The sequence below is a fragment of the Cebus imitator genome, unplaced genomic scaffold (genome assembly GCF_001604975.1).
Source record: "Cebus imitator isolate Cc_AM_T3 unplaced genomic scaffold, Cebus_imitator-1.0 Scaffold538, whole genome shotgun sequence".
NCBI classification, from domain to species: domain Eukaryota; kingdom Metazoa; phylum Chordata; class Mammalia; order Primates; family Cebidae; genus Cebus; species Cebus imitator.
Genome location: NW_016107853.1, coordinates 45,815 through 62,482, shown reverse-complemented (window position 1 = coordinate 62,482; position 16,668 = coordinate 45,815). Strand labels below are relative to the sequence as shown.

Here is a 16,668-nt window from a genome sequence, read left to right as displayed (position 1 = left end):
CCTTCTCAAAAACAAACAAAAACAAAAACAAAAAAAAAAAAAAAAACAAAAACAGAGAGAGAAAGAAACCTAGCTAGGCAGAGGCAGGCGACATTTGAGGCCAGGGGTTCAAGACCAGCCTGAGCAACACAGCGAGACCCCATCGCTATGAAAAAAAAAATTTCAAATTAGCCAGGGGTGGTGGTGCATGTCTCTAGTCCCAGCTACTCAGGAGGTTGAGGTGGGTGGATTATTTGATCCCAGAATTTCCAGGCTGCAGTGTGGAGACCCTGTCTCAAAAAACAGAAAAGAAAAAAAAGAAGACCTAAGAGTTCACTCAATTATTTTATAAAAAGTATCCTAGACTGGGTGCAGTGGCTCATGCCTGTAATTCCAGCACTTTGGGAGGCTGAGGTGGGCCGATCATGAAGTTAAGAGCTCAAGATCAGCCTGGCCAACATAGTGAAACCCCGTCTCTACTAGCCAGGTGTGGTGGCATATGCCTGAACTCCTAGTTACTCAGGAGGCTGAGGCAGGGGAATTACTTGAACCTGAGAGGCAGAGGTTGCAGTGAGCAGAGATTGCCATTACGCTCCAGCCTGGGTGACAGAGTAAGACTCTGTCTCCAAAAAAAAAAAAAGTATCCTAAATAATTACATAAAGAGCTCTTCAGCGGCTATAAATATATTCCAGCATTATTTGATTTATTAAGAGGAACAGCCAGAGACTCAAACAGAATGGCCTGAATGAAACAGCATGATACTTTACAATACAGTATATTGTAAGTCACCACAAATATGTTGATCAGAATATAGTAAGTAGGCTAATTTTATTTCTCCTTTTTTTTTTTGAGACGGAGTTTCACTCTGTCACCCAGGCTGCAGTGCAGTGGCTCGATCTCTACTTACTACAACTTCTGCCTCCTGGGTTCAAGCGATTGTCCTGGCTCAGCCTCCCAAGTAGCTGGGATTACAGGCACCTGCCACCATGCCAGGTTAATTGTTGTACTTTTAGTAGAGACAGGTTTCACCATTTCGGCCAGCCTGACCTCAAATTCCTGACCTTAAATGATTTGCCCACCGCAGCCTCCAAAAATGCTGGGATTATAGGCGTGAGCCACCGTGCCAGGCTTTTATTTTTTTGTTCCTACAACTTAAAATTTATAAACAGGATCTGTTACTGGGGTTTGAAGGAAAAGATGTGTATGCTTTTCTCCCTAATGGCAGATGCAATCAGTCAATACCTGAGACGCAGAGCTGTCAGAACCCCCTGGGTGAGACTCATCAGGAGGGCCAACAGAGCCAGGAGCAGTCAGCGACACGTTCCCGCCCAGAAATTCATCTCCTCGAACCGAATGGATGAGATCATTCAAATATTTATAATAAAGATTGCTGGACAAAAAGCCAGGCAAAAAGACCTGATAGAGAGGAAAAGCATTGTTTTTAAAGTTGAAATCAAATCCAACTAAAACTATTTTTAAGAAAAAAGTTTATAATTCTACTGGTGATAACTGTTAACTACCTATAACAAATGTTTGTACTTCTTACTTTACTACAGGTACTATTCTTTTGAACAGCTTACAAATTAAAATTATAATGCATGAGGCTGAGGCAGGCGGATTGCTTGAACCTGGGAGGTGGAGGTTGCTGTGAGCCGAGATCATGCCACTGCACTCCAGCCTGGATGACGGAACAAGACTATGTCTCCAAAATAAAAAAAACGAATTATAATGCAGGTAGTTTTCTTGGGCTTTCTCCCCAAAACATTTGTCATGAAAGTATTATATAAACTTGATATTAATACTTTTTAGCAAAAAATAGTCCATAGGATATAATTTGAAACTAGATTTTTCTGGTTTATGATAAATATTAAAGTTTTTGTGCATATATGTATTTTTACTTTTAAACTGATTTCCTTAAGATAACTAACCAGGATCAGAAGTGTAACTGCTGAATTAAATTTTAACTTTGATATATATGGTCAGTTTACCCTTCAAAAGAATATTATAAATTTGAATCGTTAGCAGTATGTCAAAATATCTATTTCCACATAGGTTTTCTTACACTGAGTTGTGTTTCTTTTTTCAAGTAATTATTAAATAAATACCTAATTGTACATCAATGTTTTTATTTGCCTTTAATAATGGTTAATTATGCTGAATGAATTCTCATGTTTATTATCTGCATTTCTAGTGCTATGAAGGAAGTCTGTAATAGGACATGCAAATAACAAACATGAGAACTTATTCAGTATAATTTGTAATTATTCATGTTCGTATTTAATATGTGCCTTTTTGTTTTTGTTTTTTTGCGACAGAGTTTCACTCTTGTAACCCAGGCTGGAATGCAGTGGCACGATATTGGCTCACTGCAACCTCCACCTCCCAGGGTCAAGTGATTCTCCTGCCTCAGCCTCCTGAGTAGCTGGGATTACAGAGGCCCGCCACCACATCCAGTTCATTTTTATATTTTGAGTAGAGATGGGATTTCGCCATGTTGGTTAGGTTGGTCTTGAACTCCTGACCTCAGGTGATCCACCCACCTTGGCCTCCAAAAGTGCTGGGATTACAGGTGTGAACCACCACGCCTGGCCAATGCTTTATTATTAATAAGCTATTAGTGATACCTAGTGATCATAATACCCAAAACTCGTGTTCCAATCCTGTTGACAGACAGGTGAAATATTTGGATCATTCCTAAGCTAAGTTTGCCCTATAGTGCCTTCTATTATTTTTGGAGACAGGGTCTTGCTCTGTCACCAAGGCTGGAGTACAGGGGTATGAACACAGTTCACTGCAGCCTTAAACTCCATGGCTCAAACAATCCTCCAGCCTCAGCCTCCTGAGTAGCTGGAACTATAGGTGAGTGCCACTACGCCCAGCTAATTTTTGGTACTGCTTTCTAGAAATTTAAAAATATGTAATAATAATAGTAGTAAGAGTCATTGACATTTTTTGATGCTTACCATGTGTCAGGTACTATGTTAATATGTATTTAACACACATTATCTTATTTTAATCCTCAAAGGGACTTTCAGGTAAACATGCATATTATCCTCATTTTACAGATGAGGAAAATAGCATTAGAGAATCTCAGTTACTGGTCAGGCACGGTGGCTCATGTCTGTACTTTTGGAGGCCAGCACTTTTGGAGGCCAAAGCAGACAGATCACTTAAGGTCAGGAGTTTGAGACCAGCCTGGCCAACTTGGTGAAACCCTGTCTCTACTAAAATACAAAAATTAGCCAGGCATGGTGGTACCTGCCTGTAATCCCAGCTACTTGGGAGGCTGAGGCAGGAGAATCGCTTGAGCCTGGGAGGCAGAAGTTGGAGTAAGCCAAGACTGTACCACTGCACTCCAGCCTGGACAACAGAGTGAGGCTCTGTCTCAAAAAATAAAAAAAAAAATAAAAAAATTTCAGTTAGGCTGTTTGTCGTTGTGCTACATCACCGAGTGTACTTATACAAACCTAGATGATATGGCCTAATCCACCCCTTGGCTATATGGTACAACCTAAGGATCTCGGGCTACAAACCGGAATCACATGTTACTGTAGTGAACACGGTAGGCTACTATTACAATGGTAAGAATTTGTGTATTTAAACACAAACACAGAAAAGACACAGTAAAAATACAGTATAAAAGATAAAAAATGGTACATCTTTATAAATGGGCACTTACCATGAATAGAGATTGCTGCTCTGGGTGAATCCGTAAGTGAATGGTGAGTGAATGAGAAGGCCCAGGACATTCCCATACACTGCTGTAGACTTACACTGTACACTCAGGCTACATTAAATTTATTTAAAATTTCTTTTCTTTAGACCTGGTGTGGTGGCTCATGCCTGTAATCCCAGCACTCTGGGAGGCTAAGGTGGGGGGATTACGAGGTCAGGAAAGTGAGACCATCCTGACCAACATGGTGAAACCCTGTTTCTACTAAAATACAAAAATTAGCCGAGCGTCATGGCATGGGCCTGTAGTCCCAGCTATTTGGAAGGTGGCGGCAGGGGAATTGCTTGAACCCAGGTGGCAGAGGTTGCAGTGAGCCGAGATCACACTACTGCACTCCAGCTGGGCTACAGAGCAAAAAACTGTCACAAAAAAAAAAAAAAAAAAAAAAAAAAAAAAAAAAAAAAAAAAAAAAAAAAAAAAAAAAAAAAAAAAAAAAAAAAAATTGTTTTTCTTTAATAAGAAATTAACTTACTGTAACTTTTTTAACTTTATAAGCTTCACTTTTTTTTAACTTTTTCACCCTGTTGTCATAATAGCTTAAAACACAAACATATACAGCTGTACAAAAATATTTTCTTTATATTTTTATTTTATAAGCTTTTTTTTTTTTCCTATTTTTAACTTTTTTTTCCTTTCTAAATTTGTTTGTTAAAAACTAAGACAAACACATACATTAAGCTAAGCCTACACAGGGTCAGGATCATCAATATCACTCTTCTCCACCTCCATATCTTGTCCCACTGGCAGGTCTTCAGTGGCAGAACATGCATGGAGCTGTCATCTCGTTTGATAACATGCCTCCTTCTGGAAACCTTCTGAAGGACCTATCTGGAGCTGTTTTACAATTAACTTTTTTTTCTTTTTTTAAATAAGTAGAAGGAACACTGTAAAATGATTAAAAGTATATACAGTAAATACGAGGTAACGGAGGTTTTTCAGCTCCATTGTAATTTTTTGTTTTGTTTTTGTTATCTTTTTAGTTTTTCTTTTTTCCTTATTAAAATTTGTTTTTTCTTTAACTTTTGTTATTATTGCACTTCCAGCTTTGATCCATTATAATCATATAGGATCATTACACATGCAGTCCATTGTAGACTAAAATATTATGTGGCATATGATTGTACATACCAGGCCAGACTCAAGGTCTCTGCTCTGAATCACTGTGCTGTACTGCTTCCATTTCCACCATGCTATTCTGCTTGGTTTTCCCACCTTATATTTTATGAGTTCTACCAATAAAACGTCTTGTAGTTTAATACTTCTGAAATTCTTGGTTACCTTCTCCATGGTTGTCCAGGCCTGACGTAATGGAGTTGTGAAACAGTTGGGGAGTGGCCCACCTTCTCTGCAGATATTGGATTCAATTTCTAATCGTACAACATCATCAAATCCAAGAGGGTGTGTGGCTTGGAGGGAGAAGTACCTATGGTAAAAAGATATCCAAAGTGAAACCAAATTCCATAGCAAGTATAAGCAACTTTTTGCACCTCCTCCAGAGAATCTTATCTGAGGCTACTTGATTCAGCCTGCAGACCTAGAACCATAGCGCTATGTTATCAGAGTGCTGATGTAACCTTTCCTTATTCCCACTTCCCCAGAGACACTTGGGTCAACTTGCTACCTTCTATCTGCCTGCCAACCATCCTTAGCTCTTGACGGTGAACTCTACTGTTGTTTAAAAGCTGTAAGGATCAGGCTACAAATGAGGCAAAGAAACACACATATATTTATGGGCACCCATTCTCTGTTCAGGACTTGATAGATAAAAATGAATTTATAGAAAGGGAAGACATGGTCATGTCCCCTGAAAAGCAAGCTGAGAAGATGTGTGCACAGAATAAAGTAAGAACGCATCTCATAACCATGAGGCATCAGCAGTAAACATGTACAAATTCAAAACAAAATGGCACTGAGGGTGAGCTGGACGGATATGATATATCTGGACAGAACAGGACTTACTGATGACTTGGTGTAGAAAGGAAAGGGAGTAACTAATATTGGTAACACAAAGAGTTCTACCTTGATGGGATATAATGCAACTAATGTTTTGTTAAGCTGATTATGAATGAATACCAAAAAAAGCATTAAATGAGAGAAAAAGGTCTCTTCCAAGCATTCCAATGGCTTCTATCTCCTATCCCCTGACAGAAATATAAAGGTTGATGATGCTTGATTATGATGATGCATATATATGACACAAAAACAAACAAATAGGCAGGGCACAGTGGCTCATGCCTGTAATCCCAGCATTTTGGGAGGCTGAGGTGGGTAGACCACCTGAGGTCAGGAGTTCAAAACCAGCCTGGCCAACATGGTGTAACCCCATCTCTATTAAAAACTACAAAAATTAGCTAAGTGTGGTGGTGCACATCTGTAGTCCCATCTACTCGGGAGGCTGAGGCAGAAGAATTGCTTGAACCTGAGAGGAGGAGGTTGCAGTGAGCGGAGATCAAGCCACTGCACTTCAACCTGGGTGACAGAGCAAGACTTCGTCTAAAAAAAAAAAAAAAACAGTCTGCTCATGATGGTTCATGCCTGTAACCCCAGCACTTTGGGGGGCCCAGGCTGGCGGATGACCTGAGGTCAAGGGTTTAAGACCAGCCTGGCCAACATGGCGAAACGATGCTTCTATTAAAAATACAAAAATTAGCCAGGTATGATGGTGCAGGACTGTAGTCCCAGCTACTTGGGTGGCTGAGGTTGGAGGATCACTTGAGCCTGGGAGGCAGAGGTTGCAGCGAACTGAGATTGTGCCATTGCACTCTAGCCTGGGTGACAGAGTGAGATCCTGTCTGGAAAAAAAACAAAAACAAAAACAAGAAGGGATTTGTAAAGTCAAATTTGGCACAATGAACTTGGCAAAACAGTAGTGCCAATGGGATGTCATATAGAAATCTTCATTTAAAAATGGCTCCCCATGTGAAAATGGGATCCAGTGGGAAAACAGTCTCTACTGTGTGTGGTTACTGAGCTCCAGCTGGAATCTTACTAGTGCCACTCTTCTGTTCTAGCATAAAGACAACTATCCAGGGTGGGCACGGTGGCTCATGTCTGTAACCCCAGCACTTTGGGAAGCCAAGGCAGGAGGATCATTTGAGGTCAGGAGTTTAAGACCAGCCTGGCCAACATGGTGAAACCCTGTCTCTACTAAAAATACAAATATTAGCTGGGCATGGTAGCCCGCATTTGTAATCCCAGCTACTTGGGGAGCTAAGGCAGGAGAATTGCTTGAGGCCAGGAAATGGAGCTTGCAGTGAGCTGAAATCATGTCACTGTGCTCCAGCATGGGCAAAAGAGCGAGACTCTGTCTCAAAAAATAAATGAAATTAAGAAAAAGAGAAAACTCTCTTTTTAAATAAGCATTTTGTAACAAAATGTGAATCTCCTATGTTGTATTGAGTAAGTTGGTAAATACTCCTCCATGATTTGAATTTTCAGGTACTTTAGACCAAATGTCGAAATGTAAATTCTTCCTATTTCAACATCTATGTAACAATGCTTCTTATATAATACCTTCCACAAATATATTATACCAGAATAAACACTGGACGGAAGATGAAGAACTGCATTTCATTTCAAGTTCTGCCACTAACTTGTCCCGTGACTTTGAGAAAATCGTTCTCGCTCTGGGCCTTATTTTCCTTACTTGCAAATTGGGAAAATCAGACTATATCCCTAATCTGGAATTTTTAGAAGACATACCAGATAATCCCTATCAGAATTATCTGGTATGTCTTCTAAAAATAAAGATTGCTGGTCACACATCAAACCTGCAGAATTAGAATTTCTGAGAGGGGAGAAGTGGAAATCTTTTTTTTTTTTGAGATGCAGTCTCACTCTGTCGCCCAGCTTCAAGTGCAGTGACACAATCTTGGCTCACTGCAACCTCTGCCTCCCAGGTGATTCTCCTGCCTCAGCCCCCCAGTAGCTGGGATTACAGGCACCCGCCATAATGCCCAGCTAATTTTTGTAGTTTTTAGTAGAGACGAGTTTCAATATGTTGGCCAGGCTGATCTCGAACCTCTGACTTTAAGTGATCCGCCCACCCTGGCCTCCCAAATTGCTGGGATTACAGACAGGTGTGAACCACCATGCCCAGACTGAAAACCTATTTTTAACTAGCTCCCAGGTGATTCATATGCAGACAGCCCAGCAAGGGCCTGTAGACCAATGTTCAAGAACCACTGGCCTAGATGCTATTGGCTGTCATCAAATCCTAACATTTATGAACTTTTCTCTACCCACAAGTTACCCCTTTAGCATTTGCTTAAGGATACAAATAATAAATTACCTTTTTTTTTTTTTTTTTGAGACAGGATCACATGCTGTCACCCAGGTTGGAGTACAGTGGTGCGATCACAGCTCACTGCAGACTTGACCTTCCAAGGCTCAGGTGATCCTCCTGCCTCAGGCCTCTAAGTAGCTTGGACAATAGGTACATGCCAACATGCCTGGCTAATTTTTTTTATCTTTAGTAGAGGCGGGGTTTTGCCATGTTGCCCAGGCTGGTTTCAAATTCCTCGGCTAAAGTGATCCACCCGCCTCTACCTCACAAAGTGCTGGGATTACAGTCGTGAGCCACCATGCCTGACCACAAATTCCTTTTTTTTTTTAGATGGAATTTCGCTCTTGTTGCCCAGGCTGGAGTGCAGTGGCGCTATGTTGGCTCACCACAACCTCCACCTCCTGGGTTTAAGCAATTCTTCTGCCTCAGCCTCCCAAGTAGCTGAGATTATAGCCATGCACCACCATGCCTGGCTAACCTTTTGTATTTTTCAGAGATGGGGTTTCTCCATGTTGGTCAGGCTGGTCTCGACCTCCAGAACTCAGGTGATCCGCACACCCCAGCCTCCCAAAGTGCTGGGATTACAGGCAAGAGCCACCACAAATTACTTTTACAGAGTCAGAAAAGTTAAATGACAAGAATACCATACATTACAGAGCTGGCTACAAGCTCATCACTTCCTTGACCAGATATTTTCAATTTTGGTCACTGTAAGATTTTTCTCATCCTCTCATTTTCAGTGAAAACTAATAAAAAACTAATTAATTTAATAACGTGGCTGAGCAAATTTGTACAGAAACTATAACATACCTATAAATAGGCATTCAAGGTCCTTTACAATCTATTCCAATTAGTATCAGCATCCTCATATTTATTCACCACCTCTTGGATTATTCAAACTCAAGTTTCTTGAAAGTGCCACCTTCCCCTAAGTTTCCATGGCTTTTGTGTCAGTGCCTTTGCCTAGAATGTTGTTTCCTGCCTTCTCTGGGTAGTAACATTCAATTCATTCTTTAGGATCCAAACAAAGTCTCTCTTCTGAGAAACAATCCCTGAACACCACCACTGCCATCCTGTTTACCCCACATACACCTTCCCTTTCCCAGCAGAAACTTTTGTTCTAAGAACCACCAAAGCTTTACAAACACCATAGAAAAAGCAGCTTTTATGCTGCCTCCTGTGAGCTCCTGGGCAGCAGAGACTGAGTTTATTCATCTTTATTTCCACAGAACATATTAAATGCTCAGTAAGTACCTGCATAGATCTATCAGTATAACTCACTTGTCATATAAAATCATGGCATCATTCTGTGCCTCCTGTCCATCATATTGGCCCTTTTTAGCAGCAAGTTGAGACTGGAAGTTATCTGCTGCCAACCAGAATTGTAAGATATTCACTGCATCCTCTTTTTCCATGTACTAGGAAGAAAAAATACAAAAGGGAAAATAAGATTATAACCAGATTTCTCTCACCATCTCCAATCTAGAAGCTCAAATATTAAAATACGGGTCATAAGCAAAAAACAAAAAGATGTACTTCTTCAGTTAACACCCATAAGCAAGTTACAGTCATTTGAGATTGAAAAGTTTTAAAGTATTCTTTTAGAGACGAAAAAAAATTTACAAGAAACAAACACTACACAGCTGGATGCAAACTTTTAGTGAACTAGAGTAAAACTTACACTAAATTGAATTTGTAGTTCCTCGCCAGCAAACACAGAAAGAGTAAACTAACCAAACCAAATGCTTTACACCTGATCATTTTCACCATTCCATGAGGACATATTAACCTAAACAAATTGTTGATTTAATTTATGGCAAAGAAAGGGAGTGAAAAAACAAATCAACTGAGTACCTGTATTCTTGTAAAGAGGCAGAATTCAGTGTCTAAATTACTGCCTCATGAAATTGAGAACCCTCTTTCTACTTAATAATCATTAGCTTTCCAACAAAATAATTTCACTTGCTGAAGCCTAACAAACAGCATTATACGAAAGCGTATGCCTCAGAGAGATTAATATACTCATTGTCTGTTGCAAATGCGTCTTCACTGGGCAATCCTATCAAGAGGCTAAAGTAAAAATGATGAGAGTAAGAAAAAATTCACTACTTTTCTTTTTCTCTTCTGAAGTCTGGTCTGCAATTTATACACTGGAAGCAAGTTTCAAATTCTGCGGTTTTAAAATAGCTCCAAATAATTAAAAACATGCATTCTCTTATATGCAGTAGTTTAATTAGGTTTTTCAAAATTAGAGTTATTTAATACACTGAATTTTCATGTTCTCTCTAATATATTATTCAATTACTCTTGCCATTAGAAACAACTTGAAACAATGATAAATCTTTTTGAAAATGACTTGTCTCTTCTGCGTTATTTCCTATAGACAGGGCCCCAGCATTTAAGTTAGAGGCTGGAATGCTCGAATAGAGTGTGAAAGGAAATGCAGACTTTACCTCAGAGAAATAAAAGAGGGCTGACTCACAGAAGAGAATGTCAGCCAGGTAAACAGTTCCACTGGTCAGCACTTCAATCTGGTATTTACAGAAATGGTGACTTCGCAGAAACTCACTAAAGTGCCTGCACATGGACAAAAGGGAAAATTTGAGGGAACGACCAAGGAAAGAGCTTAAGTGGGAAAAACACTCTTTCCACACTGTCCCTATTGTATCTTAAAGGCCTAGGTCAACACTACCTCACTTCCCCATGGTGTCATTCCTGATTCCTTTACCTGTACGTACTCTCTGCCACCTTTTTATGACTTTGTAGTTCTCCCCTGACATTTAACACATGCCACTTCATTAAAGAACATGCCCTATGTCTTTTAGTAGGCTGTAACTTCAAGGCAGGTACTATACCTAACCAAGTCTTACACACAGCACTCTTTTGATAAATGTTAAGTGAAAGAATGAATACACAGATTTTTTTTTTTTGAGGGCACACAGCAGTAATAAATCTAAAAAACCTCTGGAGGCATTTCAACAACTCTATGTGGATTTAGTTATATGGCATCCATTTAGCTTGAAGCCTGAACTAACAAATTAGGAGACTCATCTGAAGACATGTATTATTTAAATAAATAAACCAATTCTAATAGTCATAATCACTACAGGCTTAATCACCCCCCAAATGATTTTAGAACTAAAAACAAATTAACTTAGGAAATATTAACACTGAAAATGAAAATTAAGAGTTCATATAACTTATATTTAAAAGAAACTATTAACCAAGATAGAGTATGCTTGATATGATCTTGTAAATATTCAAAATACTTAAATCCTCAAAAATACTTTGCTTTTAAGCTGAGTGAAGCCCATTCCTAACAATGGACCCAAATTCCCTAGGATACATAATGTGAAAATACAAACTAACTTACTCTTGTTCCATTGCACTAAAGACTATGGACTGTGCCAAAACGAAACAGTTGGGATCTACCTGTCCATCTTCTCCACAAATCTTTGCTGTAAAAGAAGTAGTAAATAATTAAATTTCCACTAAATTCAAACTATATACATTTGCGAGTCAAACTGGAAGTTACCAACAAAGGCATATAAACTAGAAGGTTTTAAACAGAACTAAAAGAAAATACAGGCAACACTTGATCTTGACGTAGAAAGTCTTTTGAAGTACATATGCAAAAGTAGAAATCAAAACATTTAACACAATCTTTTTTTTTTTGAGACGGAGTTTCGCTCTTGTTACCCAGGCTGGAGTGCAATGGCGCGATCTCGGCTCACCGCAACCTCCGTCTCCTGGGTTCAGGCAATTCTCCTGCCTCAGCCTCCTGAGTAGCTGGGATTACAGGCATGCGCCACCATGCCCAGCTAATGTTTTGTATTTTTAGTAGAGACGGGGTTTCACCGTGTTGACCAGGATGGTCTCGATCTCTTGACCTCGTGATCCACCCGCCTCGGCCTCCCAAAGTGCAACACAATTTAATTCCTATACATTGAAACACTCCAAAAACAAAATATAAAGGCAAACAAACACAAAAAAGATTTGTAGCATGCATGACAGCTAAAAGATTACTATCATTAAACTATCAAGACCTCTTACAAACTAGTTAAGAAATGTCTCAAAAGAACAATGATCAAAGCATATGACAGACAATCCACAAAGGAACAAATATAAAATGACCAACGTGAAAAGATATCATACTCACTAGTAATCAAATAAAACGATTAGGAGGCACTACACCTTTTATCTCGTAAATTGACACAACATTGCTTTTAACAATATGCATACTTGAGCAAGGGCACAGGAAAACAGACACTAGTGTTGGTGGGGCTATAAACATCTTTTTCTGAAGGCAATTTGGCAGTTTCTAGCATAGGTTTAAAAATGAACATACCCAGGCCGGGTGTGGTGGCTCATGCCTGTAATCTCAGTGCTTTGGGAGGCTGAGGCAGGTGGTTCACCAGGTCAGGAGTTTGAGATCAGCCTGGCCAACATGGTGAAACCCTGTCTCTACCAAAAATACAAAAAATTAGCTGGGCGTGGTGGCAGGCACCTGTAATCCCAGCTACTTGGGAGGCTAAGGCAGGAGAATCGCTTGAACCCAGGAGTCAGAGGTTGCAGTGAGCCGAGATTGTGCCGCTGCATTCCAGCCTGGGCAACAGAGAGAGACTCTGTCTCAAAACAAACAAACAACAAAAATAAAACAAAACAAAATGAACATTCTCTTTCAACAAGTAATTCTATTTCTAGAATTGTAACTTAAAAAGTTATGGATTTGTGAAGTTATCTGTAAAAAAGTTTATCAAAATGTTATTGGTGGAAATTTTAAAACATGAAATGTGCTAAAATAAGGAACTGCCTAAATAAACTGCAGCACATCAATAAGCAGTTTAGCTAGTGGTTAAACATGGCTGGAAAAACCACATACCATGATGCTTAGTCTTACTCTGTGTTCACGACTCAGTGGGGCCTTTATGAAACCCAGGGATCATACTAGTTTCCTGGTCTGTTTACACACACTCTCCTAGACAATACAAATCTGTGATATTGTGAAATATGTATTTGGTCTTTACGTATTTTTTTTCCTTTTTCTTTTCTTTTGAGACAGGAGCTCACTCTGTTGCCCAAGCTGGGGTCAGTGGCATGATCATGGCTCACTGCTACCTTGAACACCTGGGCTCAGTGATCCTCAGCCTTCTGGGTAGCTGGGACTACAGACAAGCGCTACCATACCTGGCCAATTTTTAAATTATTTTGTAAAGGGGGTTGCACTATGTTGACCAGGCTGGTTTCGATCTCATGGCCTCAAATGATCCTCCTGCCTCAGCCTCCCAAAGTGCTGGGATTACAGGTCTGAGCCTTTAGCCGGTTTCTTAGCCTACAGCTCCTATAATTCATGGAATCTCCAGATTCTTTTGTATGCTAATGAGATGACTTGTGGCAGGTGGCCTCTAAAGAGCTTTAGGATGAGGGCTAATCACAAAGACCAAGGCAAATTACAGGGTTGGGACTTTCAGTCCAATTATCAATCATGCCTACATAATGAAGTCTCCATAAAAAAACCGAAAAGACAGAATGGGGAGGGGTCTTCTGAATAGCTAAATCTGCAGAGGTTTCTGGAGGGTATCGTGATCTGGAGAGGGCATGGAAACTCTGTGCCCCCTTTCCCATACCTTGCCCATGCATCTCTTCCATCTGCCTGTTCAATCTGTATCTTTTGTAATATCCTTTATAATAAATGGGTAAATTTAAGTAAAGCAGTTTCCTGAGTTCTGAGAGCTACTACAGCAAATTTATTGAACGCAAGGAAGGGATTATGGGAATCCCAATTTACAGGTCAGTCAGAAGCACAGGCCACAACTTGTGCTTGAGACTGGCATCTCAAGTGGGAGCAGCATGGGACAGAGTCCTCAAGCTGTGGGATCTAATGTAATGCTATCTTCAGGTGGACAGTGTGAGAACTGAATTGACTTAGAGGACACCCAATTCCTGTTCACCGAAGAATCATCTGCAGAATTGGTAGGTGATGGGGGAAAAAACTCCACACAACTAGGGTCATGGAAGGGTTACGTTTTGTGAGAACTCAGAAGGAGAAACTGAGGTTTTTTTTTTTTTTTTCCTACAGTACATCTCCTTTCTCAAATGTCCAACATCTCTTCTCCTAGTCTATTTGCTGAGGACTTTGCTTCCTGCTTCAGTGAGAAAACAGAAGCATCAGAAAAGCATTTCCATCATCTCCCACATCTTCCCACTCACCTGCATCTCCACCCATGTACTGCATTCTTTCCTGTGACTCTAGATAAACCATCCTTGACCCCATCTAAGCAATCTTCTACCTGAGCACTTGAATTCATCTTCTTTTGCCTCAAGACTTCTCTCCTATAACTGTCCCCTCTCCTGCATCAACTTCTCCGTCACTATTGCTTCATTCCTATCAGCTGTGTGGACTGCATGCTATACATGTATACCTGCTTGCATGCTGTAACATACCTTATGTGCTTACCACACAACTCACCTTAAAAACAAAATTAAGAACCATTGTCCCTTTTTTTTTTGGAGACAGGGTCTGGCTCTGCCACACAGGCTGGATTGCAGTGGCATGACCTCGGTTCACTGCAGCCTCGACCTCCTGGGACTCAAGCGATCCTGCCACCTATCCTTCCTAATAGCTGAGAATATAGGTATGCTCCACTATGCCTGGCAAATTTTTGTATTATTATTATTTTTTTGTTAGAGATGGGGTTTTACCATCTTGCTCAGGCTGGTCTCAGACTCCCGGGCTCAAGTGATCCACAAGCCTGGGCTGCCAAAGTGCTAGGATTACAGGTGTGCACCACTGTGCCTGGGCCACCGTGATTAACATCGCCTTCCAGCTCATCTTTGGAGCAACATGCCTCATAAGAGTTGTCAATACTTGCTGGTTCTGCTCTCCTATTCTTAATACTATCCTATTAAGACTCCTCCAATTAAGTTTTGTAAACAATGGCCCACTATAATTGAGATAACCAGTGCGCAATGGGTTACCCAATCCATTCAATTCCTAGTGTTCCTCTTACTTACCTCAGCGTCATTTCCTCCCAGAAACATTTTTCTTACTTGGCGTCCTGAAGAAAACTACTTCTTGATACACCATTGTCATATGAGGGCCTAAGTCTCCTTTGCTAGTTCTTTCTTATCTGCCAGAACGTCAGGGAATGCCCCAAGACTCAGTCCTTAGACCTCATTCTCCCTCCTACACTCACTTCTATGGTAATGTTATCCAGACTTGCAGCTCTAAATCCGTCCATATGCTAATGACTTCCAAATATGTGTCTCCAACCCGGACCTCCGTCATAAAATCCTAATGTAGGTGTCCAATTGCCTACTTGACATTCACCATTTGGATATCTAATCAAACTCCTGATTTTCCTCATAAGCCATTACCCACCCCTCCAGTTTTTCTCATCTTATAAATGACAACTCCATAATTCCAGGTATTCAGTGTTCTTTTTTTTTTTGACACGGAGTTTCACTCATGTTGCCCAGGCTGGAGTGCAATGGCGCGATCTCGGCTCACCGCAACTTCCGCCTCCTGGGTTCAGGCAATTCTCCTGCCTCAGCCTCCTGAGTAGCTGGGACTACAGACACGCACCACCATGCCCAGCTAATTTTTTGTATTTTTAGTAGAGACGGGGTTTCACCATGTTGGCCAGGACGGTCTCCATCTCTTGACCTCGTGATCCACCCGCCTCGGCCTCCCAAAGTGCTGGGATTACAGGCTTGAGCCACCACACCCGGCCCCAGTGTTCTTAATAGCCAGGCGTCATGACTCATGCCTGTAATCCCAACACTTTGGGAGGCTGAGGCAGGTGGATCACGAGGTCAGGAGATCAAGAGACCAGCCTGGTCAACATGGTAAAACCCTATCTCTACTAAAATACAAAAAAAAATAAAAATAAAAAAAAAATAAAAATTAGCTGGGCATGGTGGTACACGCCTGTAGTCCCAGCTACTCGAGAGGCTGAGGCAGGGGAATAGCTTGGACCTAGGAGGCAGAGGTTGCAGTGAGTCAAGATGGCACCAATGCACTCCAACCTGAGTGACAGAGAGAGACTCCGTCTCAAAAAGAAAAAAAAAACAAAAAAAAAGAGTCATGCTTTATTCCCTTTTTCCCCCTCATACCACTTACTTCCAAACCATCAGCAAATTCTGTCAGCTGTACCTTCAAAGTGTTTTAAAATTCTACTACTTTAAAGATTTGTGAAAGATGAAGGAGGTAATGAAAATATAGATTCTGGATCACTCTAAATCCTCACATAAAGACAGTAACTACATAACAATGCCAAAAACCCAAGGGTAACTTTTTTTTTGAGATAGAGTCTCACTCTGTTGCTAGGTGTCAGGCTGGAGTGCAGTGGTTTGATCTCGGCTCACCACAACCTCTGCCTCCCTGGTTCAAGCAGTTCTCCTGCCTCAGCCTCCCGAGTAGCTGGGACTACAGATGCTCGCCATCACACCCAGCTAATTTTTATATTTTAGTAGAGATGGGGTTTCACCATATTGGCCAGGATGGTCTCAATCTCTTGACCTCATGATCCACCCGCCTTGGCCTCCCATAGTGCTGGGATTACACAGGCGTGAGCCACCGTGCCTGGCCTAAGGGTAACATTTAAAACAAGACTATCGGCCAGGCGTGGTGCCTCACGCCTGTAATCCAAGCACTTTGGAGGCCAAGGC

At 40.8% G+C, this 16,668-nt stretch overlaps 1 protein-coding gene across 2 annotated transcripts in view; it reads right to left on the bottom strand.

Annotated features, from left to right (window-relative positions):
* The window catches only part of AKAP10 (A-kinase anchoring protein 10), an 86,568-nt gene that overhangs the window by 28,090 nt on the left and 41,810 nt on the right, over positions 1-16,668 (bottom strand). For both annotated transcript variants that reach the window (XM_017514909.2, XM_017514910.2), the window contains 5 exons: positions 11,372-11,456; positions 10,452-10,575; positions 9,280-9,416; positions 4,992-5,136; positions 1,223-1,396 (listed from right to left, as the gene is read on the bottom strand). In XM_017514909.2, the coding sequence (XP_017370398.1) occupies positions 1,223-1,396; positions 4,992-5,136; positions 9,280-9,416; positions 10,452-10,575; positions 11,372-11,456 (665 nt within the window). The remainder of the gene's footprint in view (positions 1-1,222; positions 1,397-4,991; positions 5,137-9,279; positions 9,417-10,451; positions 10,576-11,371; positions 11,457-16,668) is intronic.